Source organism: Thalassophryne amazonica, chromosome 9 (genome assembly GCF_902500255.1).
Source record: "Thalassophryne amazonica chromosome 9, fThaAma1.1, whole genome shotgun sequence".
In the NCBI taxonomy this organism is placed as follows: Eukaryota; Metazoa; Chordata; class Actinopteri; order Batrachoidiformes; family Batrachoididae; genus Thalassophryne; species Thalassophryne amazonica.
In genome coordinates, this window is record NC_047111.1 from 56,856,178 (window position 1) to 56,882,798 (window position 26,621).

At 40.1% G+C, this 26,621-nt stretch overlaps 1 protein-coding gene and 1 long non-coding RNA gene across 5 annotated transcripts in view; both read left to right on the forward strand.

Annotated features, from left to right (window-relative positions):
* Positions 1 to 235: 235 nt before the first annotated feature.
* On the forward strand, positions 236 to 5,367 carry LOC117517163. Its single transcript, XR_004562670.1, has 2 exons — positions 236 to 533; positions 5,103 to 5,367. It is a non-coding gene; the product is annotated as an uncharacterized LOC117517163 (long non-coding RNA).
* A 5,771-nt stretch (positions 5,368 to 11,138) lies between these two features.
* LOC117517161 (phosphatidylinositol-binding clathrin assembly protein-like) overlaps positions 11,139 to 26,621 on the forward strand; it is a 100,708-nt gene continuing 85,225 nt past the window's right edge. For 3 of the 4 annotated variants that reach the window (XM_034178083.1, XM_034178084.1, XM_034178085.1), the window contains exon 1: positions 11,768 to 11,897. In XM_034178083.1, the coding sequence (XP_034033974.1) occupies positions 11,768 to 11,897 (130 nt within the window). Of the gene's footprint in view, positions 11,898 to 26,621 lie in introns of all 4 variants that reach the window. The other variant, XM_034178082.1, reaches the window with a different exon arrangement.

Consider the following 26,621-nt stretch of genomic DNA (forward strand, 5'->3'; position numbering starts at 1 on the left):
AAGTTCATGTACCATTATTCCTTTAAATAATTACTTAGTGTCAAAAGCAATCATATACGCTGAATGGTTCAAATGATCATTAAGACTGTCAAACGAGACGTTGTGTCTTTCCATTGTTTTGTGATATTGTCACTCCTATATGCTGTATGTAACGATAGTCAATAAAAAGGAGAGGCAAATGGGCGGGACCTTTAGGACGGACGACAGTTCTTTCTGAAGGAGCTTCTCGTTGGTCCTCTCCTGTACAGGACAAAGAAATTCAGTGTCTCTTGCGTGATCATTTCTGTGTGAGTAGTTGTTCTTTTCAGGTCCAACTCTGAACAACTCTGACATCTTGGTCCTTCGAGCCGGATGCCAACAGACTGGAAACTCGTCAGCCCGTGACGGAGAACACCCGTGGAGTCTGCGGCCACAGAGCGGGAACCAGTTCCTGCAGACCCCTTTCTGGGGGACGGGTCTCCTCCCTAATGGGTCGACACTTACCGGGGTGAAGGCATACGGACTGCAGCAGTGGTGACAGAGTGTGATCACGGGTGAGACTGTTTTTCTTTATGTGCACGTGTGCGTGTGTGGCTGGGACCACCGCAGAGGAAAAAACCCCATAATATCTTTCTTGGTTCGTCTCTTGGTTTAAACACTGGTTTAAACAAATTTAACACTTTACAGCCAGGCTAAGGCCTGGCTGTAAAGCGTTAAATTTTACTCTCTGAGAAAAGTCAGGTGGCGCAGTGGTTAAAGACCATCTGTTACGGAGCCGCGTGCTCGCGCTGCATTCCCGCTGTGTCAGACACCTGATGTGGCTGTTGGCTCTAGATCCAGCAGCGGTAACAATTGGCAATTAATAAAGCAAGAGACAACCGAAGACCACTTTCATGTCCGGAACAGCGCGTAAAAAACTGTACAGTATTAGGTCGGTGAAACCTTTGGTGGGCGAACCGTAAAATTCTGATATATATTATATAAATATATTATATCAATTCTGATATAAAAACCGGTTGGAGCAGAAGCGTGATAACAGCGGAGCTAAAACATGATAACAGCTGAAGCGCAGCGGTGTGAATGTGTTTGTGTGAATGTGTGTGTTTTTATGACTGAGGACGTACGCAACTGAATCACGGGGGCCTGTCACCAGTTTTAACCCACTGGCAGAAACGAAGCCCTGTCTGTGAAGTAGGTTGTAAGCATTCTATATGCACCACACCTGTTTGTGAGCCTACGAGTCTGGAAAGAAGCCTTAAGCAAGGTCACCCACCTCTCAGAGGTCGAAGTGGTGACACTTTTCAGCCTGATCGGTGACCAAACAGTGAAAAATAAAAAAAAGAACAACAGCCTGTTCGTTTAGATCTCCCTATGAGATAACCCCACGAACAGCTAAAATGGGTAACCGCTGTTGTTCTCACAGCCAACATGACACACAGTCAAATGATGTTAGGTACATGGAGACAAAAGATCCAGCATCACCTGAACACTTAAAAATGTGGAGAGAGACAGTTAATTTCTCGGGAAAATTACAGTTAAATTCCACAACAAAGTCGTTTGACACCATAAAAGAGAACACCAGTGATTTTACAAAAAGGCAAGAGAGATGTGGAGTGAAAAATACACCAGACCATGCTTTTGTACCAAACACAGCAGTTCTTAAACCTGCTGGAGCAGTGATAATGATGTGTGAGAAACAAGTGTATTTTGTAGGAAAGGGCAAAGGTCAGCGCTGCAGAGCGGATAGAGGTAAAGCCTGTGAGTGTGAGATAAAGAGAAATTTGACATGTTGGAAGTGTGGAAAGAAGGGACACTTTGCGCGTGAATGTACACACTCGCAAAGATAAGGGGTTCTCTGTTTTCAACATGAATTTTGTTTATGTACATAAGGTTGCAGAACTTTTTTTTTTCTAGCAGATTATAGTTGTCACTTATTCCTTACTTTTGTTCTGTTGTCGCTATATATACAGATTGTGTGTAATTATTGTGAATTGTTTTAGATAAAACTGTCAAGGTCACAGTTGTTGGCGCTCCAACATTTTAAAGTGTGGAGTTAAGAAACTGAGAAATAAGTGCACATTAATCAATTTTGTACATGTATATGAGTGTGAGTTGGAGTCCAGGGTAAAAGATAGAGTTTTTTGAGGGAGAATTCTTAAATAGATGTGTTGATGAAATAAAACTTTTCAGCTTGGTTTGATGATAACTCAAAGACAATAAATACTATCATCTTCCTACTTTCCATATTGAATGATCATGTAACTGGGATGAAGTGGTTAAAATATGGTTGATTCTTGTACACTGGATAAGGTGTAAAAGTTGATTAGTTTCGTCTACTTAACAGATTTTAAGCAAAGCTGATCAAGATTATATTCCATTAATGATTGGTTTATTGTTGTGTGATATATTTTTTGTGTGTTGTTGGTTTGAAATTTGTGTGAGGTGATTCTTTTCTGTCTGGGAAAAAAAAAGAGAAGAAAATTCAGATTGACTGCTTCAATTGAACATTGCAGTATTTGGCTAATCTTGCCTCAGTAATCATGAATGAGCTACTGTGGAACTGACCACTTAAATCAATGAGTTCCAGCGGGTATTCATAAACTCGTCTGGAAACAGGCTCATCTAGGCAATAAGGATTTTGGGTTATAAAACATTTCTATGAATCAGTTCCACAGTATACATATTAAATACTGCTAAAAGACTGAAAAATTTTGATTGACTGATCCACTAATTTATGATGGCACATAACAGACAGAAGGGAGCAGTGGTTGTGGTAGATTCTCTGAGGATTATTAAAAACTGATTGTGAGACTGTGATTGCATACCCGGTTCTTGACCTCCGGGTCCCAAACAACCTGACAGAAGGTTGGTGAAAGAAAAAAAAAAGTCTCCTATCAGTTCAATGTACTTAATAATTCCGTTGAGGTCTACGGGTCTACATGTGTGTATAATATGTTGTGTGTAATGTAACACAGGTCTTCTTTGGACCTGTGGACGTTTTTTGGGGTTTTTATTTAAGAAGAATTGGGTTATTTTGCTTGTTTGTTGTAGCAGTTGTGGTATTCTGTTCTTGGTCTGGGGTGTTGGAAGAGGAGCGTGTACACACAGCTGCTGAGGGAAGCTCTAAATGCTCACTTCCCTCCTCCTCCTCCTGCTCCTCTCCCCACCGCTCCACACCCCCACAACTTGAGGGAGGATTTGAGAAACACTGCAGCAATGTTTTGTTGTGCTTTAACACATGAAATACAGGGGTTTTACATGTAATTGATACTAGTGTTTTAAAAGTGTTTGTTACTGTTACACTTAGAGAGATGTTTATTTGGTGTAATCAATTCCAGCTTTATTGTTGTTTTGTATTACATTGCATTGACGTTACCAAATACATTCAGTGTTCTATTTCTTGAAGCGTGATTTGTTTTGGGAACAAAGTGTAATTTATCACTCTGGCCGAAGAGCAGAGCAGAAGGTCGTACAGTGTGTGAACAGTAAAACTGGGCTGATTATTGTAACATGTAGAGCTCCTGTTAGACACATTAATGTTGGCGAGGATGAATTGACAGCAATGTAGAAGCAACAAATAATGAGAACGCAATATTTTGAACATCCTGTGTTTTGATTGAACTGATGTGAACTCTTAAGTAATGCAACTAACCCCTGCTGCAAATCAAACAAGAAGCCGCAGGCTTTCATAAAGCATTGATGACCAATGAAATGCTTATTAATTATTTTTTGATACATGCAGATTAAGTTAGGCTTTAAAGGATAGAGATTGTTGGACAACTTTTCACTTTATTATTGTCCATTCTGACCCATAGTTAATGCAAACCAAGTATTGTTTGTGTATCCGATTCTGTCATGATTTTTATTCTATTTATTGTTGGTGTTTAAGCATTGATTAATCCAACAGATCCACTCTGGGATTAATAGAATAGAATAATCTATTCTGGGATAAATTGCTAAAAGATACTTGAATTCACTTTCAATGATCCTGTATGTTTAATGTTCTGTGCAATTAAAACTGTTTTGACATGACACCTCTTAATGGGTGTTCCCCCACCCCTTGGAACCCCTGCCCAGTATGGAAGGCTGCGAGCCCATGACGGGTAAGATCCCATCTTAAACCCTGGGACAACCTAAGGCAGGCCCAGTCACAATTACTCCACCTTGTCTCTGTGACGCTCTGACTCACTAGGACATGGGGGGATGGCACTGGGGTACTATGCTGGGGTCAAATTTGCCCGTATGCCTACATGGTAAGGCGGTGTATTGATCCAATTGGAGTATTGGGTCATTGTCAGGAACTGAATTGTCATATTAAGATCGGCCTGCACGTATTAATCGATGTTAATCAATGCTTATCATTCATCCAGTCAATCAATTTTGAAATGGTTGGACTGGTTAATTATCATTTTGTGACATTTGGATTTCAGGCATATGCAAAGCATTACTGCGGAGCATGTTTAATCTGTGCGAAGCACAATTCACAGGGTAATGAGAGACCAAAACGAGGGAAATTTCCAACACCTCAATACCCGTTTCAAATGGATTTTATTGAATGAACCAATGTGAAGGGAAAAAAATATTGCCTAGTATTGATTGAAGCATATAGCAAATGGGTAGAGGTGTTCCCTGTTAGACATCCAGATGCTCTAACAGTGGCGAAGATACTTTGTAGAGACATAATTCCAAGATATGGACTACCCGAAACAATGTACAGTGATAATGGCACTCATTTTGTAAATAAGATCACCCAACATTTGACAGAACATTTGAAAATAAATGCAAAAACACATTGTGCTTACCATCCTCAAAGTGCAGGTTTAGTGGAAAGAACAAATGGGACAATTTAAAGTAAGCTCAGAAAATGTATGGAGGAAACAGGAAAAAACTGGGTTTATTGTTTAGATTTAGTGAAACTGTACATGCATATAACACCCAGCTCAGAGACTGGCCTTACGCCATTTGAAATTTTGTATGGCAGGCCCTACAGAATACCAGATTTACAGAAGATAGCTGGGCCTGATAGTGAGGAGGAGGAATTAGTTGATTACATGAGACGAGTATTGTCCCATAAGAATGTTATACATTCTAACACGATACCAGACGCTCCTGTTTCTGTGCAGGACCCTGAGGGTCAGATCCAGATTGGTGACTGGGTGCTGATAAAGACTATTAAGAGGAAGAACTGGTCATCTCCAAGGTGGGAAGGTCCATTCCAAGTGCTGCTAACCACCCCCACTGCCGTAAAAATTGCAGAAAGGTCATCTTGGGTGCATCTATCCCACTGTAAAAGACAAAGATACCTGAAAGATCCCGAACAAGACAAGGGGAGCGACGTGTAACAGTGACGGCTGATGACCTATAGGCCCAGTAACGGCTGGAAGCGCGTCACAACAGAGACAGAGAGTGACCAGGAGTGAACAAAGACAAAGACCAGAGGTTGAAGCAGGTGCCAGGGTCCCGAAGCAGATGAGTAACCAGTTGTGACCAAGGGAAGGCCTGTCAACTTGAACCAGGATAAGAAGCAGACGTACTACAAGCTTGAAATAAGAGCACTGACGTGACCAGACCAGGAGAAAAGAAGCAGACGAAACTGCATCTTTGAGAATGGGAGACAATCCTGTTCTATTCCTGTGCACCTGTGTTTAAAGAAAATGTCAAGAACAGGGCACAGGACAGAGTACATGACACATTATTTTAATTCCACTTGCAACATGCTTTACACATACTGATGACAGTACAGATTTATGCACTACAGCTGAAGGGAACTAACATAAAAAGAGTTCCAGATTCCCTCAGTCCCTTACTGAACAGAACTGAGACTGTGAACTGTCACCTTCAGCCCCTAAGCCCAGACAAATTGAACCTTTTGAACTGTCACCAAAGAAAGAAGACATCTTCAAGACCAGAACCGTTGTCTCTCTCTCTGTCCCTAGGGAAAAAAAAAGAGAAAACCTCATGACAGGGGGAGTGAGAGAGGCATAGCAACAGGTTGTTCAAAATACTGTTTTAGCTATGGAGAGCTTTGCTGCCAGAGCAGGCTGCAAATTACGCACCCTGATGATGATTTTGACAATTATTGCTGTGATTGTGGCATTTACTGTGTGGTGGTATGAAAAAATATATGAACCACGTTACAATTCAGACCAGAAAGAAGTGATACATTTATTCAAATTTGGTGACAAGCATCTTTACTAACTATTTGCATGTGCCTTCTCAAAAACAGCAGAAAAACTTTGCAATAACAGATTATTGTACAATGCAACCTGCTTAATGATGCTTAATGATTAATTATGATTAATAAACACATAGAGTTTGTGTCGTTTGTGGAGTTCCTCAGGGTTCTGTGTAGGCACCAAAGTTATAAGTTATGCATATTGTATATCAATGATTTATGTAAAGTCTCAGATCTGTTTAGAGCGAATTTGCAGATGATACAAACTTATTTTGTTCAGGAGATAATTAGTAACGATTATTTGATGATCTGGGATCGAAGATGATACAGTTGAAGAGTTGGTTCAATTCGATATGAACAAACTGTCACTAAGTTGGTCTAAAAAACTAAAATAATGTTATTTGGAAACTATAAAAAGGATGAACAAATACAGTTAAACATACAGGGAGTAAATGTAGAACCTGTCAGAGAGAACAAGTCGTTAGGAGTGGACATCGATGTCAGGATCAACTAGACAGCACATATCCAACATAGTCAAGAGAAAGCACTACATACTCTGTGTTGCACACTGATTGCGCCTTACTTGACTTATGGTGCTGAAGTATAGGGCAATAACTACAACACTGCAGTACAACCATTATTCAACCTTAGAGACAGAAAAAAAAAAAAAAACGAAAGAGGATTAAGAATAATTCATAATGCAGGTTATCGGGATCATACCAATCCACTGTTTATTAATCAAAGATTTTGAAACTCAATGACATGATTTAATTGAAGACTGTTTGATTGACAAAGAAATGGTGTTCTACGGGTATGTATCTGATGGAAAACAATGAATTGACTTACTACGTGTTATGATTGTTGTATGATTCCTCTTGCTTGATCAATGGCTCAGCGGATGATTTCCACCACAGTTGATGGCTTATTGCTGGACCATTACTATGTTGCGTTATTGCTATCGGAGACTGAATTATGTCACCCCGTCCCGACAGGGAAAACTGGTGGTTAAGTACACTGTTTGTAAGTTTTTGATATTTCTACAATGATAATGTTAGGCGTGTAGATATTAAATTCGATAAACAGGGGGGAAGAATGACAGGGTTTTTCTCTATATTGTCAATATATGTATTATCAAATATTAATGTCTTCACTTTGATGTACTCTCTGTAATCATGTCTTTGATTCTGTTCTCTATTTTTCATATATACATATGCATGTGTGAAAGTTCATGTACCATTATTCTTTTAAATAATTACTTAGTGTCAAAAGCAATCATATACGCTGAATGGTTCAAGTGATCATTAAGACTGTCAAACGAGAAAAGTGAGCAGATGATCTTTGACCATTCAATGTGCAGATTGTTTTGCCAGAATGTCAGACTGGTTGGCTAGGGTCATGTTTGGCTAATCGCAGATGTGTACTTTTGATTAATGGTTCAGCCTTGAAGAAGAGCATTGTAACTGGAACACAGTTCAAGGGCTGGACATTGTTATGGAAAGCTTAGGAGACTGAGGGCTCAAAAGCCATAACAGTTTTCATATCAATGTGAAACCAGACTTTGTGTCTTTCCATTGTTTTGTGATATTGTCACCCCTATATGCTGTATGTAACGATATTCAATAAAAAGGAGAGGCAAATGGGCGGGACTTTGTTCTTTCTGAAGGAGCTTCTCGTTGGTCCTCTCCTGTACAGGACAAAGCAATTCAGTGTCTCTTGCGTGATCATTTCTGTGTGAGTAGTTGTTCTTTTCAGGTCCAACTCTGAACAACTCTGACAGTTCCCTGTCTCGAAAAGTGCCCATTTTCTACCCCCGGTGTCGCCAACTGAAACGGTCACCCTAAAAATCTGTCCCCCCGATGACGCGGTTCACGGATTAACACCTTGTTTCTGCTTCAAACTGCACACCAGTCATCATCTATCTCAGCGACAGATATCTGAAGCTTTTGTACAACACCCATTTCCAGATAAATTCAGCATTATTTCATCATAAAAGGCGACGGAAGTGATCAGAGCACCGTGGCTAAACGAACTGCTAGCTGATGCATTCACTGCGCATCGGTCATTTCGAAACGTCACGGAATTTCATGGAGTTTCTGTGTAAAACGAACTCGTTTCTGCTTAAAACTGACTTTAGAATGATTTAAGAGGTGTTACCTTTATCATCTGATGGTTAATAATCCCATTAATCCATTTGATTGCTTTGGGTGAAGTGACTCCATTTCAGACGTGCTGCTGTGGTCTCAAATGATGCATGCACAAATGCAAAAGGCGGACCGATTTTTAGGGGGGACCGTTCAGTCTATTTTTCACTTTATACATCAATTGAACAGTCTAGAGTGAAATCATAAAGTTTTAATATCTTTGCTTTAATGAACAATGGATTGGCATGATCGCGATACCCTGCATTGTGAATTATTCTTAATGCTCTTTTTAGAAGGATGAATAATGGTTGCACTGTAGTTTTGTAGTTATTGCCCCAGACTTCAGCACAGTACATCAAGTAAGGTGCAATCAATGCACAATACAGAGTGTGTAGTGATTTGCCATCAAGAATGTGCTTTGCCTTATTTAATACTGCAATACGTTTGGATGTTTTCTTTTGAATATGTTGAATATGAGCTTTCCAGTTAATTCTACGAGTATCATCAATATCATCATCGTATCATCAATAATCACATAATCACATAATTTTTGGTGAACAGACCAAAAATAGGCCGATGGAAGGCACCTCTGGGTTACTCCCACAGAGACTAGAAACAAAAATCTTACTTTTTGATTTTTAGCTTTAAAAGACATTTTTGTTGCAGCTAAACCAAAGGGATTACCTGCAGGCTGCACAATTCTACAATTTCTGGATACAGAGACCATGCCCAGAGTACACAAACATAAAACACAACATCATTAAATAAAATTTTATAACTGTAATCATAAATGTCTTGTTCCTGTCAGTAACGACCTATTCCTCATTTTCAGTCTGTTCTTGTAGGGTTTTTTTGTGTGTGTGACATTCATTTTTAAGGTATTGCTATAAAAACAGAATGCAAAAAATGGTCAGCCAGTCTACAAAGTGTAAATAATAGTTAGAAAAAAAGACACATTTATTTGCAAGGAGTCACTTTATAATAATATAAACAAAAAAGTCAAGAGTGGAAAGAGATAAATATGAGTCTTAACTCAGTGCACCCACATTTATAACATATTGTCAGAGTTTAGTCCAGTTTCATTGTCAAGATTCAAATCAAGCGGAAAAGTACAGTGAATTTATGTGAACACGTCAGCAGTAAAGTCAAACAGTATAAGTACTGTATGAGTACTGTACATTATGTGTTTCTATTCTGTCTTTCAGGAAAACATGAATATTGAGGTGGCGGCACACACTTCCTAGTACACAGAACAGAGGACATCAAGTACCACTTAGGACTCAGACAATGTGTGTTTGATTCTTGTTGAAACCTTAATTTTTTTTATGTTTGGTTGTCTTTCAAACAGAAGACAATGTACATTTAGCCTATTTTGGACAACTGAGTTCTATATTTCTGATACAATACTACAGGACTTACTTTTTCATGGAACAGCTTGTACAGTGGGATACCGATAGGTAGACCTCGGTTTGATATATATAAAATGGGCTGTTTATAATATTATTTTATTAATTTTTTTCAAAGAAATATTGACTGATAACAGAGGTAATAAAAATTTGATCAATAAGACCAGATAAAGTATTTCTAGTTAGAATAATAATATTATTAACAATAGTAATAATAATTTCAATAATTAGGGTACTTTAATAATCTGTAGTATAATCATAAGTTACATTTTTTGAACAATTAAAATTATTAAAATGATTTATCAAAATGGTCTCAAGGATAACAAGAAAAAGTGTCAGTGCTTGTTTCCAGGAAGGTCCCAACAACACAAATAAAGCCAAAATAACCATTTACCAGGAAATATTCAAACATTGTTCAGTTATCAAGAGGGGGACTATAAGTTAAGAGGAAAATTCAATTTCAAAGCACGTGGTTCACACGACTCAGAGACATTTTGTTTCTTATTATGCGGAATGAAATTATGGAACAATATGAAGGTGGGAGTAAAGCAGTGTACAAACATAAACCAATTTAAAATGAAGTGGAAGGATATGATTCTCATGATGTACAGGCATAAGGTGAAGATTTGGTAATCATCAGGTGTTTACAGCAGTTATTGTTTATTTATACAATGGGTTAATTAATATTTATTCTGCACCATTATCTTTCTCTTTTTTGGTAAATAATATGTAATATGTAGAAATGTACACATCCTATTTTAGATAGTATTACATGTGCAAGGTCAGATATTGTACGTGGGATCATCACAAATCAACCGACAGTCGGTAAGTCCTCGAGTCTCTGCATTGATCCACAGCAGGCTGTGGCTCATAACCATCTACCTGTCAGTCCGATGAAGGCCAGTCATCACTTTCCTGTCCTTGGCCAGTTCCTAAAAGTCCTCCTGAGAAATCCAAAGGCATTCACAAGCCAGCAATCTGTAGGGAGACAACCAGGGGGCAGCATCGCCAGGTGCCCAAACCACCTCAGCTGGCTGCTTTCGGTGGGGAAAGAGCAGTGGCTCTACTCCGAGTTCCTCCTGGATATGTGAACTGTAAGCCCTGAACAACCTATGGAGGAACCTCATTTCTGTCACTTGGATCTACATAATAATAACGATAATAATAATAATATCAGGCAATAACAGCAGCATCAAATCAGACTGTGTGATCAGAGCGATGACCTGTATGCAGACGTGACAGTGTGTTCGTTCCTCTTCAGGTGTGTGCAGACATTTGTCTGGACAGAAGGTACTCAAGTCCAGTTTGCACATCCATCACTGGAAGTGATGCAGCAGCAGCAGCCTTCTGCTTTAAGACGCCCTCCCCGGACCCGAGAAGTGGCCCAATCGCCCTCCTTCACAGTCACCTGATTCATGTACTGCCATTTTACGCACAAATTTGACAGAAAAAAAAAAAAAAAAAAAGGAAGGGAATTAGCCTATCGGGAACCTCAACACAGACACCCACCCTTTTTGTGAGATTAGGAGTCGGATCGAATCCAGGCGGCGGAGGCTCCTCCTGTGGATGACAGAGGTGTCTGCGCTCGAAGCCCTGGAGGAGCAGAAGAGATCTCCAAAAGAGGACTATGTTATTTTTTTTAATCGTTTTCGACAAATGAGGCTTAAGTCACAGGGAATGCCGCATAGATTTGATTACGATCAGCGGTAGTGTTTGGATTTGCTCCTTATTTGCTCTTTCAGGGATTCGCACTTGTCTTATTCATCCGCTTTTATTATCTCCCGAAAACCCTTTTTTTTGGGTCTTTTTTTTCTTTTATATCGCCGCCTCTCATCATGAAACGCTTCTCCGGATGTGACCGTCTCATGTTTTATGTGGCCGCCGCATGAATTCTCCCACTGGATCCGCGCACGCCGCCGTCCTCCCGCGCCTCCCGCTGCTCCTCAGACGGCCGATCCTCGCAGAGGGCACACTACCCTCCCTGCCGCTGAAGACATTTCGATCGTCCTCCCCGGGTCCCACATCACCCCGCCTGCCTCCTCGTCCTCCTCCTGCTCCTGCGTAACATGTCGGGACAGACTCTGACGGACCGGATCGCCGCCGCTCAGCACAGCATGACCGGTTCTGCTATCAGCAAAGCCGTGTGCAAGGCCACGACGCACGAAGTCAGCGGACCCAAGAAGAAACACCTTGACTGTAGGTTCCTGCACCCTACAGCTGTCCTCACAAAGGCATGTGTTCCCCCCCCCCCCCCCCCCCCCCCCCCCCCCCCTCCATCCTGCAGCCACTGTAGTGTCACTGCATTCCATGAGATTTACGCACAAAGCGCACGGTGCACAATACGGCAAGCATTGCGTTCGAATGCGTGATAAACAGCGGTTTACTACCCGTGCACGCCATTCAGGAGAAACAGGCCACCCTGGTTTATGGGCTCATCATGTTGCTTTGCATTTTAGGCCTGTCCATTTATGGACACCACATTTCCTGATCATGTCTCCACTCACTGTAACATCCGGGGCTGTTATTGCCATTTATGACTGCAAATGTAAAACGAAGCATTCCTGCACATAGTGTCAGTGCACAAGCTCCATCCATCTCTACATTGTGCTAAAAACAGCTGCAGCAATTTGTCCATTCGTATTTGAGTGTTGTTATTCTGCGTGTCACAGCGTGTTAGAGCTGAGAGTAAATCACCAACTCACAGTCCAAACTGTCAGCTTCTATTTGAAGGTGACTACACCTGGATCACGTGCACAGTGACTTTCTGTGTCTGGCCCCCCAATTTTTAAAGGCTGACCAGTAATTGGACTGAAGGTTGCTGACAGCCAGGTGTACTATTCTCCCATTATTTCAATGACAAGTCAGCAGACTGTTTGATTTTATTTATTTATCAAAATGGTCTCAAGGATAACAAGCAAAAGTGTCAGCGCTTGTTTACAGGAAGGTCCCAAATATTATAGTGTACACACAAAACTAGCTTCTTATTTCTTTTAACTCTTTCTGTTTTTGTTCAGCATTGCCAAAGTGGATCTGATACAGAACCAAATGTTGATTCAGCAGATGTACAAGGAGAAACAGTGAGCCTTGAATCAGTGACCTTCTGATTTGGGGGCGTGGGTATTAACCACTATAAAACAAATCCTTAAACACCATTAGGGATGAATCTTCGGGATTTTATCTGTATCAGTGTTAATACCAGTATACCTGACTGTGTCTTTGGCTTTGAACAAGACACATCACCTGAATTATCAATTTCAGTTTCAATTTTATTTGTTAAGAGGGACAACATACATTAATGAACATTTTCTTTTTAAAAGAAATAAAAATAAAAATGTAAATGTACACAATTGCAGCCATAGGCTGATTTCCATTGTCAGTCCCCCTGCCAGATAGTACAGTCAAATTCCTAAAATAGTAAAACAAAAAACACATAATAAAATCATTAAAAAAAACACATAAAATCATATTAAACACAGTGTAATCAACAACGCTGCTACAACACAGATTGCATCACATTCCCAGCTGTTCACGCAATGTCCAAGTTTCTACTAACTGTCAACACAGCTGTAAATAGGTATGAGCCTCGCCTGGGGAAGTAACCTGCTTTTGACTGGGGTCCCATCCAGGGACACTCCTTAATCTCTCATCAGCCGTTAAAATTTTTACCGAAAACCGTCTGAATTTCTCGAATGGTGTCCACTTGGATGTGCCTTACAGTTTCTGAAAAAATTTTGATCAAGCAAAGCGCCAGTCTCTCAGGAAGTTCTCAGACAAAGGAATTCCGACGGGAGGGGTGGACCAGTGCTCACTCAAAGCCTGCCCACAGGCGAATGACGCAACCGACAGGCGTGAAAAAACTCACGCATGCGCACGAGGGTTCAAGCTTGTCTGATGTAATCGCACGTGATTCAAATCCATATAGTTTTTGAAAAAAATAAAAAGGTCGGTTTCTTTTCTAATAGACCTCGTACATTAATCTATTGATTCGTCATATTGTCACAAAAAGTGCAACATTTTCATCGTGGCAGCACGAATTCATTCTAATTCATTCCATGATGGCTGCACGTAATTAAAAGTGCAGTTGTTATGGTTAGGGTTGGGGGAAGGAGTAGGGTTAGTAATAATGAGATAAAAAAAAAATCACGAAAATTTAAATCATTTCATGACGGGAGGACGGGAAAAAAAAAAATGTGACACTGGGCTGTATACAACCCCTGGCAAAAATTATGGAATCACCAGCCTTGGAGGATGTTCATTCAGTTGTTTAATTTTGTAGAAAAACAGCAGATCACAGGCATGACACAAAACTAAAGTCATTTCAAATGGCAACTTTCTGGCTTTAAGAAACACTATAGGAAATCAAGAAAAAAAGATTGTGGCAGTCAGTAACGGTTACTTTTTTAGACCAAGCAGAGGAAAAAAATATGGAATCACTCAATTCTGAGGAAAAAATTATGGAATCACCCTGTAAATTTTCATCCCCCAAACTAACACCTGCATCATATCAGATCTGCTCGTTAGTCTGCATCTAAAAAGGAGTGATCACACCTTGGAGAGCTGTTGCACCAAGTGGACTGACATGAATCATGGCTCCAACACGAGAGATGTCAATTGAAACAAAGGAGAGGATTATCAAACTCTTAAAAGAGGGTAAATCATCATGCAATGTTGCAAAAGATGTTGGTTGTTCACAGTCAGCTGTGTCTAAACTCTGGACCAAATACAAACAACATGGGAAGGTTGTTAAAGGCAAACATACTGGTAGACCAAGGAAGACATCAAAGCGTCAAGACAGAAAACTTAAAGCAATATGTCTCAAAAATCGAAAAATGCACAACAAAACAAATGAGGAACGAATGGGAGGAAACTGGAGTCAACGTCTGTGACCGAACTGTAAGAAACCGCCTAAAGGAAATGGGATTTACATACAGAAAAGCTAAACAAAAGCCATCATTAACACCTAAACAGAAAAAAACAAGGTTACAATGGGCTAAGGAAAAGCAATCGTGGACTGTGGATGACTGGATGAAAGTCATATTCAGTGATGAATCTCGAATCTGCATTGGGCAAGATGATGATGCTGGAACTTTTGTTTGGTGCCGTTCCAATGACATTTATAAAGATGACTGCCTGAAGAGAACATGTAAATTTCCACAGTCATTGATGATATGGGGCTGCATGTCAGGTAAAGGCACTGGGGAGATGGCTGTCATTACATCATCAATAAATGCACAAGTTTACGTTGATATTTTGGACACTTTTCTTATCCCATCAATTGAAAGGATGTTTGGGGATGATGAAATCATTTTTCAAGATGATAATGCATCTTGCCATAGAGCAAAAACTGTGAAAACATTCCTTGCAAAAAGACACATAGGGTCAATGTCAATGAGCAGATCTGATTTGATGCAGGTGTTAGTTTGGGGGATGAAAATTTACAGGGTGATTCCATAATTTATTCCTCAGAATTGAGTGATTCCATATTTTTTCCTCTGCTTGGTCCAAAAAAGTAACTGTTACTGACTGCCACAATCTTTTTTTCTTGATTTCTTATAGTGTTTCTTAAAGCCAGAAAGTTGCCATTTGAAATGACTTTAGTTTTGTGTCATGTCTGTGATCTGCTTTTTTTTCTACAAAATTAAACAACTGAATGAACATCATCCGAGGCCAGTGATTCCATAATTTTTGCCAGGGGTTGTAGCATGTGAGACATGCCAGAAATGTCAAATACATTGCTAAAATGACTTACATTGAAAGCATGGAATATAATACAGAGCAAAGTATCAATAGAAGCCTTTGTCCTGCCGCTTACTTTTATATTGGTTCTGACCAATCAGGAACCAGTTGAAGCTCAATACCAGATCTCAGTATCAAAGCTCACTCAACCTAAAATAAAATAACAGAGCAGGTGATTCAGTGGCAAAGGACCTTCACAACTAAAGGTCCTTTTCCTCCCATTTACAGCAAAATGGACAAGGATGACATAGACAGATAGCCTCAGTCAGCTGACCCTGGAATTGAACCACTGCTCTGAAGATGTGGACGTCTTTCTCCCTGCTCTACCTGTATATAATGAGCTTCACCTTCACCACGTGTGTTCCATTGTTCAGCCAGCACTTGATTTGCTGAAAAAAACATGACGGAGCTGATCTGGTATGGGTAGATCTGGCACAAATAGAAAATGTGCAGTACGCTGGGCCGCAAGGACCAGTAACGGGAAGCACTGCTCTAGAGTATGCAGATCATTGGAATTAGGAGTTAGGATAACAACATGTTAACCTGCTTTCAATACCCGGTCATGCTACCTGTCTTTGAGTTCGAGAAAACACTTCATCTGTATTGTTCCAGTTCACCCAACTGTAAATGGGTACCAGCCTTACCTGGAGAGGTCCCACCCAGTCGGACTGGCCTTCCATCCAGGGGGAGTCATGCTACTGTAACTGGCGATATGCACAGACACCACTGGGCCTATGTAGGACATGTTCTTCCTCATGTTAAGAATGCTTTGTGAGCATGGAGACTGGAAGAGGCCATTATTTATTGGTCAAAAGTCTTTATTTTCCAGAGGTCCTGGCTTCAGTTAGTAAAAGTAAAAATTGTATAACATGTTTGGTCCATTTCCCCACTAAACTGGCTGATTCTAATTACTTCAACTCTTCAAGCAGGTAGCTGAGCTAATAAGTGAAAATGACCTGTTTTAGGTGCACATGTAGAAGCAATACATAACAGGACGTTTACTCACAGAAGCCAGGGTTACCCACCTCTGTTATTTTCTACCTCATTATCTGAAGAAACAACATTTCTTTTAGTTTTAACCTGTTATAAATGAGGGAGCACACACAGAAAATGTCATAGCGCCTACACTCTTCATGCAGTGTAAATTAAAGTCCATTATTTGTTTGACACAGTAATCAGCTGTGAAGCTTCTTCAATAGCCAAATATATGTGGATCAATGTGTGTAAAGCATTCCTGACATGGAGATTTAACTGGTGATTATTAGGTGAGGTGGCTTTCCTACTGCTGTATAATGGCTTGAGATGATCGATAAAGAGCACAGGTAATCAATGGTGCTGCCAGTCAGACACACAGGTAGCCAGTTCACTAAATCAAAAAGTCAGATGGATACACGGCCAGTCAGAGCTGGCTAATCAGAAAAGGCAGCCAGGCAGGTAGCCAGCCAGCCAGCCTGAGGCATTCAGCTTCCTCCACAGTCAGACAATAATGTTGGCAGCGGATTAGTGAAATATGTGGAAAATCATTGGTGGACTCGTACTACAAACAGATCCAAAGTAGACCCACGCCTTTAGCCCTGATGTCACACACACTATAATATTCAGTGGAGATATTCAATTATCTCAAGTTCTAGTTTCATACCGCCCATTAAATACATGCTAATTTAGGAATTTTTGTCATCATCCTGATCTTTGACTCTTTGATTCTTAGAATTTTATCCAAGATATTTAAATATAAAAATACCCCAATTACCGTCAGTTTGGCAGGTCTAGTGATGATAAATGAAGTATACCAGGATAAATGTAATCAAACTGACTCAATGAATGTACTGATGGTAGCACTTGAGAAGCTGAGTGAGGAATTGGAGTGTCTGGGTTTGTGGTAGTCCTGGATTAGGATTTAGATTCAAGATTTCAATGACATCCTGTACTTGGCCAGGAGAACTCTGTCTATGTGTGATGAAAGTGTTAAACTTGTACAGACATTCACTTATCTTGGCAGCAACATTCATATCTTTGTGTTCTTAGTTTTTGAGATCAAAGCTCACCCAGGAAGACCTTATGGAGCCATGAAGCTGCTGGACGGAGGTGTTTGGAGATGCTGATACATTTGCAGGAGAGTCAAGGGCCAATTCTTTAGGATGCTGGGGCTTCATGAATTACAGTATGGTTATGAGATTTGGACACATAGCTAGTGACCTAAGGTGATGACTGGATGTCTTTGGTACTAGGTCTCTTTGGGGCATCTTGGGAACTGCTGGAACGACTATGACTTATGAGAAGTATCACTTACATTGTTAGGGAATGTCAGCTATGGCATTTTGATCATGTAGTGAGTTTCTGTGGTCACAATCCAAAATGCAGTGTTGAGGACCCCAGCAACTTGAAAAGGTCAAATGGACTCCCACATTTCACCTGGCTATGGCAGATAGATGGTTACGTTCAAGAGTTGGGGATGGACTGTTTGTCTGCCTGGGTGGTTTCCATCCAGTACCAAGTGATTCCATAGTGTAGTGGATGCTACAGTGCATGGCACTAGCACATGCTCCCTGACCTGACCAGAACAAAGGCAGAGCCTTTTTATGTTAATGTTGGAGTAGCGATTTACTCTTTGGTCAGTAGCCTTTTAGGTTAATGCAATGGAGCACTCTCTTAAAGACAGATGATGTCACATTTCTATCTGATGCCTTCCTGTTCTTCATCAGTACCTTAGTTGTGATCCTTGGGTTCTGTTGATCCTTTCATACATCCCTGGGTGTTAATTTTGAGGTTCTCCTTCAAAGATGTAAAGTCTGTATGGTCCCAAAGGTCTTAAATATTTGTATAACTGGCTGCAGAGTTGCACTGATATCTTCTATACCTTGTACAGTTATATGTAAAAGTTTGGGCACCCCTCATGATTTCCTTGATTTTCCTTTAGAAATCATTGGATATTTGGATCAGCAATTTCAATTAAATATATCATATAGCAGACAAACACAGTGATATTTGAGAAGTGAAATGAAGTTTATAGGATTTATAGAAAGGCTGCAACAATTCTTTAAACAAAATTAGGCAGGTGCATAAATTTGGGCACCCCAACAGAAAAAATACATCAATATTTAGTAGAGCCTCCTTTTGCAGAAATAACAGCCTCTAAACGCTTCCTATAGGTTCCAATGAGAGTCTGGATTCTGATTGAAGGTACACTCAACAAAAATATAAATGCAACACTTTTGGTTTTGCTCCCATTTTGTATGAGATGAACTCAAAGATCTAAAACTTTTCCACATACACAATATCACCATTTCCCTCAAATATTGTTCAAAAACCAGTCTAAATCTGTGATAGTGAGCACTTCTCCTTTGCTGAGATAATCCATCCCACCTCACAGGTGTGCCATATCAAGATGCTGATTAGACACCATGATTAGTGCACAGGTGTGCCTTAGACTGCCCCAATAAAAGGCCACTCTGAAAGGTGCAGTTTTATCACACAGCACAATGCCACAGATGTCGCAAGATTTGAGGGAGCGTGCAATTGGCATGCTGACAGCAGGAATGTCAACCAGAGCTGTTGCTCGTGTATTGAATGTTCATTTCTCTACCATAAGCCGTCTCCAAAGGCGTTTCAGAGAATTTGGCAGTACATCCAACCAGCCTCACAACCGCAGACCACGTGTAACCACACCAGCCCAGGACCTCCACATCCAGCATGTTCACCTCCAAGATCGTCTGAGACCAGCCACTCGGACAGCTGCTGAAACAATTGGTTGCATAACCAAGAATGTCTGCACAAACTGTCAGAAACCGTCTCAGGGAAGCTCATCTGCATGCTCGTCATCCTCATCGGGGTCTCGACCTGACTCCAGTTCGTCGTCGTAACCGACTTGAGTGGGCAAATGCTCACATTCGCTGGCATTTGGCACGTTGGAGAGGTGTTCTCTTCACGGATGATGCGAAGGAGATGTGTTGCACTGCATGAGGCAAATGGTGGTCACACCAGATACTGACTGGTATCCCCCCCAATAAAACAAACTGCACCTTTCAGAGTGGCCTTTTATTGTGGGCAGTCTAAGGCACACCTGTGCACTAATCATGGTGTCTAATCAGCATCTTGATATGGCACACCTGTGAGGTGGGATGGATTATCTCAGCGAAGGAGAAGTGCTCACTATCACAGATTTCGACTGGTTTGTGAACAATATTTGAGGGAAATGGTGATATTGTGTATGTGGAAAAAGTTTTAGATCTTTGAGTTTGTCTCATACAAAATGGGAGCAAAACCAAAAGTGTTGCGTTTATATTTTTGTTGAGTATATTTTGGACCATTCTTCTTTACAAAACATCTCAGGTTTGTTGGTTTCTGAGCATGGACAGCCCACTTAAAATCACACCACAGATTTTCAAAAATACTCAGGTCTTGTACTTGTTCCTCTGCATGGATGCCTTAGTAGATTTTGAGCAGTGTTTAGGGTCGTTGTCTTGTTGAATGATCTAGCCCCGGTGCAACTTCAACTTTGTCACTGATTCATGAACATTGTTCTCAAGAATCTGCTGACATTGGCTGGAATCCATGTGACCCTCAACTTTAACAAGATTCCATGAACCTGCACTGGCCACACAGCCACACAGCATGATGGAATCACCTCCAAATATTACTGTAGGTAGCAAGTGTTTTTCTTGGAATGCTGTGTTCTTTTTCCACCATGCATACCGCCCCTTGTTATGTCCAAATAACTCAGTTTTAGCTTCATCAGTCCACAGCACCTTATTCCAAAATGACGGTGGCTTGTCCAAATGTGCTTTAGCATACCTCAAGTGACTCTGTTTGTGGCGTGTATGCAGAAAAGGCTTCCTCTGCATTGCAGGATCATACAGCATCTCTTTGTGCAAAGTGCATTGTATAGTTGAACGATGCACAGAGATGCTATCTGCAGCAAGATCATGTTGTAGGTCTTTGGAGCAGGTCTGTGGGTTGACTATGACTGTTCTCACCATCCTTCGCTTCATCTTATCTGAGACTTTTCTTGGCCTGCCACTTCGGGCCTTAACTAGTATTGTGCCTGCGGTCTTTCATTTCCTCTATGTTCCTCACAGTCAAAACTGACAGCTGAAATCTCTGAGATAGGTTGTTGTATCCTTCCCCTAAACCATGATGTTGAACCATCTTTGTTTTCTGGTCATTTGAGAGTTGTTTAGATGCTCCCATGTTGCCACCCATTAGAAGAAATGTAAAGAGGAGAAACATTTGCAAATGGCCACCTTAAATACCCTTTTCCATGATTGGGTTCACCTGTGTAAGGAGGTCAAGGGTCATTGAGCTTACCAAACCAATTTTGTGTTCCAGTAATTAGTGCTTAAATGTATTCAAATCAAAAAAATGACAAGGGTGCCCACATTTATGCACCTGCTTAATTTTGTTGAAATAATTCTTGCATACTTTCTGTAAATACTAGAAACGTCATTTCACTTCTCAAATATCAGTGTGTTCATCTGCTATATCGTCACCTTCCTAAAATAATGGCCTAAGTCATTTTTTCCAAAAGTAATTTTTTTTTTTTTTTGCCTAAATCATCTCTCTATGATGCTGGCCACCTGTGGTAAAATCGCTTAAATCTTCAGTTGAGGAGATCATGCAATTCCACCCCAGTTGTATAGTGGTCTATCTCAAGCGTGTGACTTAGGCTGTATTATTTTGCCTAAGTCAAAAGAGTATGTGACTTAGGCAATTTTAGAAGCTTTTCAAAATGGTGACTGCTTCAGGAAAAAGAAACTCTACTCAGCCACTGAAGCTCTTGTGTTTTCCTTTGTGTTTTCTCAAAAACATGAAAACATGACTTAGGCCACTATTTTAGGACGGTGATGATATGATACATATATTTAACTGAAATTTCTGATCCAGACAACCAATGATTTATAAAGGAAAATCATGAAAATTATCAGGGGTGCCAAAACGTTTGCATACAACTGTATCTTTTGGCTCCTGACTCGAGGAACCTGACTGATAGGGGATCTGATTTGATTCTTTTGTTTTTTCCTCCTCTCATGCTCTTAAATGTAAGAAGACAATGGCTCTTCAGCTTAGCCATTAAATGCAGCTAGATGTGCCCAAATTAACTCTGAATTACATCACTTATTCAAACAGATGCTTCTATTGGTTTCTAGAATACTCCATGCTGTTTAAACAGGCACTAAACTACTGTATGTAAACCTTCAACCCACTGAAAATCTGATATTGTGAAAGAAACTGAAATAAATATGTATTTTAATTTGTGGTGGTCTCTGAAAAGGTCCAGACTCAGGTTTGTAGAGCAGTGCACCTCCTGTGTTGAAGCACTTTTATGATTTTTGGATTGCAGCTATAATTGCCAAGATTTTATGCGTTATGTCGATCCGATGGGATTTCAGTCCAATATCAGTGTAAAGAGCTGTTTTAGACGTACTGTGTCTCCATTCTGAAGTCTGTAAAAATGGAAGGATGGTTTTACCATAACTGCCAAATAAAATATTCAGATAACAAGCTCTGTTAAAGAGTGCCAGAGTTAGTACATCAAGGGTACATTTCTAGTTTATTATTTTGCTTTGTACGGAAGCAATGATTTTATAAGGTTATGGTGCTTCTACGTGATTGAGAATTTCCAGACATGATTAAATGTCATCTCCAAGTGTTTCATCACACAGCAATGGACTAGACTAGTTACTCTAACCGTAGAACTGAATCTACGGTTAATGACAGTAATGTGATCTCACATGATTATTCAGTAGCAATACATGACAAACAAGGCAGATCTAGTACACCATAGGTTTCACCTCTTCCATGTTTTCAGTGCCTTCAAGGACTCAACCCTCACAAATATAGCGGTATTTCACAAAAGTGTCAAATGTGTAGACCTATTCACTTTTCTCAACAGTGACATTCATGTCTCTGGGTCCTTGGCCTTTGAGATTGAACAATTCCTGAGAAGAGATAATGGAGTCATGAGATATTTAAAGTCTTTAGGGTCATGGTGATTCCTGTCTTATTGTATAATTGTAAAATTTAAATGCTCGCCAGATGTCTTGGGAGCCAGGTCTCTTTAGGGCATAGGTGTCAAACTGATTCCAGAAAGGCCCAAGAGGGTGCAGGTTTTCTTTGTAACGACCAACTCCACCAGGTGATTTTGTTGATGAACTCATTCCATCTGCTTAAAGTGATGTTAATAGGTATTAAAGGCACTGCGCTGCGGTGGTTTGAATCATATTTGTCTAATAGATTACAATTTGTTCATGTAAATGGGGAATCTTCTTCACAGACTAAAGTTAATTATGGAGTTCCACAAGGTTCTGTGCTAGGACCAATTTTATTCACTTTATACATGCTTCCCTTAGGCAGTATTATTAGACGGTATTGCTTAAATTTTCATTGTTACACAGATGATACCCAGCTTTATCTATCCATGAAGCCAGAGGACACACACCAATTAGCTAAACTGCAGGATTGTCTTACAGACATAAAGACATGGATGACCTCTAATTTCCTGCTTTTAAACTCAGATAAAACTGAAGTTATTGTACTTGGCCCCACAAATCTTAGAAACATGGTGTCTAACCAGATCCTTACTCTGGATGGCATTACCCTGACCTCTAGTAATACTGTGAGAAATCTTGGAGTCATTTTTGATCAGGATATGTCATTCAAGCGCATATTAAACAAATATGTAGGACTGCTTTTTTGCATTTACGCAATATCTCTAAAATCAGAAAGGTCTTGTCTCAGAGTGATGCGAAAAACTAATTCATGCATTTATTTCCTCTAGGCTGGACTATTGTAATTCATTATTATCAGGTTGTCCTAAAAGTTCCCTAAAAAGCCTTCAGTTAATTCAAAATGCTGCAGCTAGAGTACTGACGGGGACTAGAAGGAGAGAGCATATCTCACCCATATTGGCCTCTATTCATTGGCTTCCTGTTAATTCTAGAATAGAATTTAAAATTCTTCTTCTTACTTATAAGGTTTTGAATAATCAGGTCCCATCTTATCTTAGGGACCTCGTAGTACCATATCACCCCAATAGAGCGCTTCGCTCTCAGACTGCAGGGTTTGGAGAGACGGCATCCATCCCACTTTAGATGGAGCAGCTCTCATTTCTAGAAATCTGGCCAATTTTCTTGGATCCTCCAAACTGTGACTGTCTAGCGTTGGGACCAGGAGGCAGAGCTGTGGTCTTATACACCTCTCTGCAGCTTCTCTCCCCCTGCCATCCCCTCATTTACCCCATCCCGTAGAGACGGTGCCTGCTTCCAGACCACCAATAACCAGCAAAAATCTATTTAAGCAAAAAAATTCAAAAGAAAAAAATAATATAGCACCTTCAACTGCACCACAGACTAAAACAGTTAAATGTGGTCTATTAAACATTAGGTCTCTCTCTTCTAAGTCCCTGTTGGTAAATGATATAATAATTGATCAACGTATTGATTATTCTGCCTAACAGAAACTGGTACAGCAGGATGAATATGTTAGTTTAAATGAGTCAACACCCCGAGTCACACTAACTGTCAGAATGCTCGTAGTACGGGCCGGGGCGGAGGATTAGCAGCAATCTTCCATTCCAGCTTATTAATTAATCAAAAACCTAGACAGAGCTTTAATTCATTTGAAAGCTTGTCTCTTAGTCTTTTCCATCCAAATTGGAAGTCCCAAAACCAGTTTTATTTGTTATTATCTATCGTCCACCTGGTCGTTACTGTGAGTTTCTCTGTGAATTTTCAGACCTTCTGTCTGACTTAGTGCTTAGCTCAGATAAGATACTTATAGTGGGCGATTTTAACATCCACACAGATGCTGAGAATGACAGCCTCACACTGCATTTAATCTATTATTAGACTCTATTGGCTTTGCTCAAAAAGTAAATGAGTCCACCCACCACTTTAATCATATCTTAGATCTTGTTTTGACTTATGGTATGGAAATAGAAGACTTAACAGTATTCCCTGAAAACTCCCTTCTGTCTGATCATTTTTTAATAACATTTACATTTACCCTGATGGACTACCCTGCAGTGGGGAATAAGTTTCATTACACTAGAAGTCTTTCAGAAAGCGCTGTAACTAGGTTTAAGGATATGATTCCTTCTTTATGTTCTCTATTGTCATATACCAACACAGAGCAGAGTAGCTACCTAAACTCTGTAAGGGAGTTAGAGTATCTCGTCAGTAGTTTTACATCCTCATTGAAGACAACTTTGGATGCTGTCGCTCCTCTGAAAAAGACAGCTTTAAATCAGAAGTGTCTGACTCCGTGGTATAACTCACAAACTCGTAGCTTAAGCAGATAACCCGTAAGTTGGAGAGGAAATGGCGTCTCACTAATTTAGAAGATCTTCACTTAGCCTGGAAAAAGAGTTTGTTGCTCTATAAAAAAGCCCTCCGTAAAGCTAGGACATCTTTCTACTCATCACTAATTGAAGAAAATAAGAACAACCCAGGTTTCTTTTCAGCACTGTAGCCAGGCTGACAAAGAGTCAGAGCTCTATTGAGCTGAGTATTCCATTAACTTTAACTAGTAATGACTTCCTGACTTCTTTGCTAACAAAATTTTGACTATTAGCGAAAAAATTACTCATACCCATCCCAAAGATGTATCGTTATCTTTGGCTGCTTTCAGTGATGCCGGTATTGGTTAGACTCTTTCTCTCCGATTGTTCTGTCTGAGTTATTTTCATTAGTTACTTCATCCAAACCATCAACATGTTTATTAGAACCCCATGCCTGCCAGGCTGCTCAAGGAAAGTCCTACCATTATTTAATGCTTCAATCTTAATATGATCACTATCTTTGTTAGTTGGCTATGTACCACAGGCTTTTAAGGTGGCAGTAATTAAACCTTACTTAAAAAGCCATCACTTGACCCAGCTATTTTAGCTATTATAGGCCAATCTCCAACCTTCCTTTTCTCTCAAAGATTCTTGAGGAGGGTAGTTGTAAAACAGCTAACTGATCACCTGCAGAGGAAATGGTCTATTTGAAGAGGTTCAGTCAGGTTTTAGAATTCATCATAGTACAGAAACAGCATTAGTGAAGGTTACAAATGATCTTCTTATGGCTTCGGACAGTGGACTTATCTCTGTGCTTGTTCTGTTGGACCTCAGTGCTGCTTTGATACTGTTGACCATAAAATTTATTACAGAGATTAGAGCATGTCATAGGTATTAAAGGCACTGCGCTGCGGTGGTTTGAATCATATTGTCTAATAGATTACAGTTTTGTTCATGTAAATGGGAATCTTCTTCACAGACTAAAGTTAATTATGGAGTTCCACAAGGTTCTGTGCTAGGACCAATTTATTCACTTTATACATGCTTCCTTAGGCAGTATTATTAGACGGTATTGCTTAAATTTTCATTGTTACGCAGATGATACCCAGCTTTATCTATCCATGAAGCCAGAGGACACACACCAATTAGCTAAACTGCAGGATTGTCTTACAGACATAAAGACATGGATGACCTCTAATTTCCTGCTTTTAAGCTCAGATAAAACTGAAGTTATTGTACTTGGCCCCACAAATCTTAGAAGCATGGTGTCTAACCAGATCTTTACTCTGGATGGCATTTCCCTGACCTCTAGTAATACTGTGAGAAATCTTGGAGTCATTTTTGATCAGGATATGTCATTCAAAGCGCATATTAAACAAATATGTAGGACTGCCTTTTTGCATTTACGCAATATCTCTAAAATCAGAAAGGTCTTGTCTAAGAGTGATGCTGAAAAACTAATTCATGCATTTATTTCCTCTAGGCTGGACTATTGTAATTCTTTATTATCAGGTTGTCCTAAAAGTTCCCTAAAAAGCCTTCAGTTAATTCAAAATGCTGCAGCTAGAGTACTGACGGGGACTAGCAGGAGAGAGCATATCTCACCCGTGTTGGCCTCTCTTCATTGGCTTCCTGTTAATTCTAGAATAGAATTTAAAATTCTTCTTCTTACTTATAAGGTTTTGAATAATCAGGTCCCATCTTATCTTAGGGACCTCGTAGTACCATATCACCCTAATAGAGCGCTTCGCTCTCAGACTGCAGGCTTACTTGTAGTTCCTAGGGTTTGTAAGAGTAGAATGGGAGGCAGAGCCTTCAGCTTTCAGGCTCCTCTCCTGTGGAACCAGCTCCCAATTCAGATCAGGGAGACAGATACCCTCTCTACTTTTAAGATTAGGCTTAAAACTTCC